The 4631-nt window shown below is 46.3% G+C and overlaps 1 protein-coding gene across 1 annotated transcript; it reads right to left on the reverse strand.

Moving 5' to 3' along the window:
* Positions 1 to 365: 365 nt before the first annotated feature.
* On the reverse strand, positions 366 to 3058 carry zic3 (zic family member 3 heterotaxy 1 (odd-paired homolog, Drosophila); the record flags this gene model as incomplete). Its single annotated transcript, XM_079228948.1, has 3 exons — positions 366 to 548; positions 1116 to 1279; positions 2074 to 3058. The coding sequence occupies 3 exons, from the start codon at positions 3056 to 3058 to the stop codon at positions 366 to 368; spliced, it is 1332 nt and encodes a 443-aa protein (XP_079085074.1).
* Between the last annotated feature and the right edge of the window lie 1573 nt (positions 3059 to 4631).

Genomic DNA, 4631 nt, shown 5'->3' on the forward strand with positions numbered 1-4631 from the left:
ACATTTATTTATACTGAGAAAGTATTACGTTTTATTTATTCGTGATTTCTATTTGATTTCCTCAAAACTGCGGAATAAGTCAAATTTCGTGATCCTGAGAACGGACGTGGCCTGCTTGGTGCTGGCTTTTGCTCTCATCTCCTGTTGTTGTTGTTGTTGTCCCAATCCCGTGTGTGTGTGTGTGTGTGTGTGTGTGTGTGTGTGTGTGTGTGTGTGTGTGTGTGTGTGTGTGTGTGTGTGTGTGTGTGTGTGTGTGTGTGTATATGAGGGTGTGTGAAGAGGACAGGAATAGTGTTTAAGGTTTTTATCCTCGTTAATCTTCAACCCTGTGGTCCACATTGAGAGAGGGTTTGTTCTCCATGACTTCAAACGTACCATTCATTAAAGTTGGGTGCCAGTCCTTCGCTGTGGCCAGACGTGTTTTGCACGGCTAACGGCGGTGTTTTTGTCGGGTCTTCAGTGCTGGCTGAGACCAGCACAGGCGGTGTGGACGACTCGTATCCAGAGCTGGCTGCTGGAGACGATTCAGATCCTTGAGACTCATGTACCTAAAGAGAAAATAATGAGTCACTCAAAACAAACGTATGATATTCATGTGTGCTTTTAAAGTGACTCTGTGGAAGTGTGTCGGGCTTAAATGCGGATTAACTCCGGAATTTATAGAGCTACTATAACAGTAAACAGGCAACTTGAAACAGGCACGGCAACTTCCAAACTGCTAAACATATCCACATCAATGCGCCAGTAATGTGCATCTCAAAATGTAGTTTATTTTAAAGTATGTGATTTAAAAAAAAAATGCCAATGATGAGAGCACATTTAAACGATTTTTCCCTCTAAAAACAGCTTTACTTTTTAACAAGGCGAGAAAAAAGAAGAAGCTTGAAGCTTTGGATCAAAGAGTGGCAGACGTGGAATATCCACAACTCACTCGCTGATACGTTTCAATCGTTTAATTGACAGTTAAAGTGTATACTAACATCGATCTTGCGCAATGTGACACTCCTATAACATCTTCAGAAAAGCCTGAAGTTGTGATAGTCCCTGTCTGTGGCAGTAGAGGGGGGGTGGAGTGTGTGTTAATGTGTTTAAGGAGTAATGAAGACGTTAATTACCTTCATGTGTTTCCTGAGAGAGCTGGGGTGTGTGTATGACTTATCGCACACTTTGCAGATGTATGGCTTGTCTGACGTGTGCACATGCATGTGCTTTTTCCTGTCGCTGCTGTTGGCGAAGCGTCTGTCACAGCCATCAAATTCACACTTAAACGGCTTCTCACCTGCAGGATTAAACACACACACACACACACACACACACACACACACACACACACACCATGAGTTACTGCCCCAATGGCGCACAAACAAACTCCCATTGTAACACCACCTGTAAACCCGAAGCACTGGAGATGTAAATTGTCTGCAGCCTATTATATAACGAGAGTAACCTACATTTTCCGGGTGCGACATGGATACAGCTCCACTACTACACTCTGTGCTCTGTCAGGCTTTATTTATTCAAGAGGCCTGCTCCTTCATGCTACTGCTGCCCTGCTCGTATAGTAAACACTGAATCAACAGGGCATCTCCTGCACTATGGGATGGCTGCACGAGGGTCGAGAATTATAAACACCGCCAGGATCTGATTATTTATGATACATATAACGTCCAGAAAGCACTGCGCTTTTAATAGCCTGGTACAGCTGGACCACTTTAACTTTATCAAGTGAGTAAAGTAGCCTGTGTGTCTTTATTCGTAGCATGAAAGCTACCAGCACTGTCTGAGGGGTAACACACAGAAGCACATTTTCTGTATTAAGGAGCAAACACTCATTTGTAGGTGTGTAGAAATGGTACAGAGTAAACTACACTCATAACTATTTGGGAACTGTTCCCCATGGTAAAGTGGGCCCAAGTTCTCAGATATAGCTTCTTGTAAACAACTACACATCTTTTTTCTTCTTTTTCTGGAGCACTCTGTAACATACAAACAATTTCTATTCAGAATAGCTTCTCTTTTTTCTTCTAAACGTGGTTTTACGCACGCGGGGCCGTGGCATCGTCGGTGCCTTACCTGTATGTGTCCTTTTGTGGATTTTCAAATTCTCTGATCTGGCGAATATTTTCCCACATCCGGGGAACGGGCATGGGAACGGTTTCTCGCCAGTGTGCACGCGGATGTGGTTGACGAGTTTGTACTTGGCCTTAAAAGATTTCCCTTCTCTCGGGCAGTCCTCCCAAAAGCAGATGTGGTTGCTCTGCTCGGGGCCGCCGACGTGCTCCATGGACACATGAGTGACCATCTCGTGCATGGTGCTGAAAGTCCTCTCGCAAGTCTTTTTGGGTCTGTTCATCTGGTTCTCGTCAATCCATTTGCAGGATAATTCTTGTTTAATCGGTTGCCTCATGTATCTAAAGAAGGCCCCCGGACCGTGGTGCGTCGGTACGTTCATCCCCATGTTCATGTTGATGGGGTGGCTGTAGTTGTGGAGCTGAGTCCCGTAGGGGTCCGTCCGAGGGCTCGCGACCGGACGATATGGATCAGGTCTTCCGAAAATGTCCCCGCGTAAGCCAAGATGCATTTGGCTGTTAACTACGTGTCCACTCGGCGAAGAGTGGCTCACCCCCTGGTCGTGAAGTCCTGGAAACAACAGATGTCCGGGGTTATCGCTGATCCCGGGCGGCCCGTGGAGGCTCCCCGCCGAAGCTGCAAAGATCCCATGCTGGGCGCTCGGCGCGGTGGGCTCTCCCCGGTTCCGGAAGAGAAAGTCCCGCGTGGAATTGAACGCTCCTCCGCCGTACGAGCCCACCTGCCCGCCGTGTGTGTGTCCCAGGGCAGCTGCATATCCAGTGGCTTGCGGGGTGAACGCGGACGTCTGGCTGGAGGCGATATCGTGAGCCACGGGGCTGATTTTAAAAGCCGCGGAGTGAGGGGAATCGGTGAAGGGGTTGAGTCCCAGACCCGGGTCTCTGTTCCCCAGGTCGTGGTGCCGCGGTGCCCCGAAACCCCCCACTCCTAGCGATGCAAACTGCGGACCGCTATCAAGAAGCATAGTCATGAGCTCGAAGCAAAACTTAGGAGACGGGAAGAAAACAGTAAAATAAAATTAAAATCCAGTGTAGCGGAGCGCGCAAGCTGCAGACACCGCGCCGAGATTAACCACGTTTTGCGAGAAAAATCCTAAAATAAAAAAACAAGCGGAGCCAAAACGGGGAAAAATCCTATGCGTAAAAGAGTTGGGAGGAAAAAAAAGCTCCCGTTGACTGCGATCCGTGAGAAAGAGGATCAAACTTCCCCCCCTTTCCAGGCGGATGATGTCCTTGGACTGATAAAGTCAATCACTCACTCCCAGAACATAAATGAACTCGGGAGGCAGTGCTACGGCAGCCAACCAGCGCGCGGCTACCCCTCAGACACGTGACCGCCACGGAGGGTGTTAATTGGCTAGATTTCTGGTGATTGGCATACTTTGGTATTGAAGATGGCAGGTCGTCTCAATTGGTTTCATTTGATTGGCTCTTACAGGCATTATTTTGCAGGTATAACGGCGCACTCTAGCGCAGATCCTGGATGTGTTATGTGCAGCGCATGTCTCATGCAGCCGTGCGTGATTCATATACTCCTCCAGAAACCCCCAAGCAGCTTTATGAATAAAGATGCATGTTATCGATGCAGGGTTTTAACAACCATATTCCGTTCAAACTTCTAGGAGCACTTGTGCTATTTTATAGTAGCAGTTAACGAAGTTATTCTGCAACATAACATGCATTTGGTTTGCCATATGAAGTTGTTGTTTTTTTCAAATGGAAGTATTAAAACACTTTTAATGCATTTTGAAGGCAATCCTAACTGTATATTTGAAAAAAAATGTTTTTTATCTATCTAGCTATATATGTCTCTCGATCGCTATTTTAATGTATAGTTTATATCTCATTGACTTATCTGTCTTTTTTTCTCTTTCATGTGTCCAGTTTGGCTCTTATTAACTGAAAACTTGAATGTACTTGGCACCGATCCAAACTGTGGCTTTCTTGAAGCCGCTTGAAAGGGGAGGGGGTATTTTTTTTTTTGCAAAAGCTCTGTAGGGTGTAGACGGAGGAATAAAAGACAGAAAGAAAGATGGCAGTAATTGTAATATCCTGAGATTTTTTTTTTTTCGCTCAGCCAAAAATTTCGTGCCATTGAGCAAGTTTCACAGGGCTGCCGCTGACGCGCTGCAGGACACACAGAATCTGATCAAGTTCAGAGACGCGCTGAGTGCTTCAAGCGGCGCTTTTTAACTCCAAGCCTTTCACATCCTTTCCCCCCTCAATCTGTCCCAGGAAGGAGCTCACATTCTTTATTTTAGGGGATCTGGATCAAGACAAAAAAAAAAAAAAACTTCAAATCACTCCTTCATTCTGCTTTCGCCTTCCTCGTACCGCATTCACTCCTGAACATTTCCTCGAGAAAGAGTTATAGATGGAAAAGGTGAGTGTTCTATACTTCGTCGTCTTTCTGTGTTATTAACGGGGGCCACGAGGCAGGCCTGCGTGGAAGGGTTTCAATCTACACTTTATCATATTTATCCGGTGGAGGTTGCATGGGATTTAGTTTTCTTGAAGGGAACACAGCCTGCTCACTGCTCCGGC

The sequence above is a fragment of the Taurulus bubalis genome, assembly GCF_910589615.1.
Source record: "Taurulus bubalis genome assembly, chromosome: 13".
Classification (NCBI taxonomy): domain Eukaryota; kingdom Metazoa; phylum Chordata; class Actinopteri; order Perciformes; family Cottidae; genus Taurulus; species Taurulus bubalis.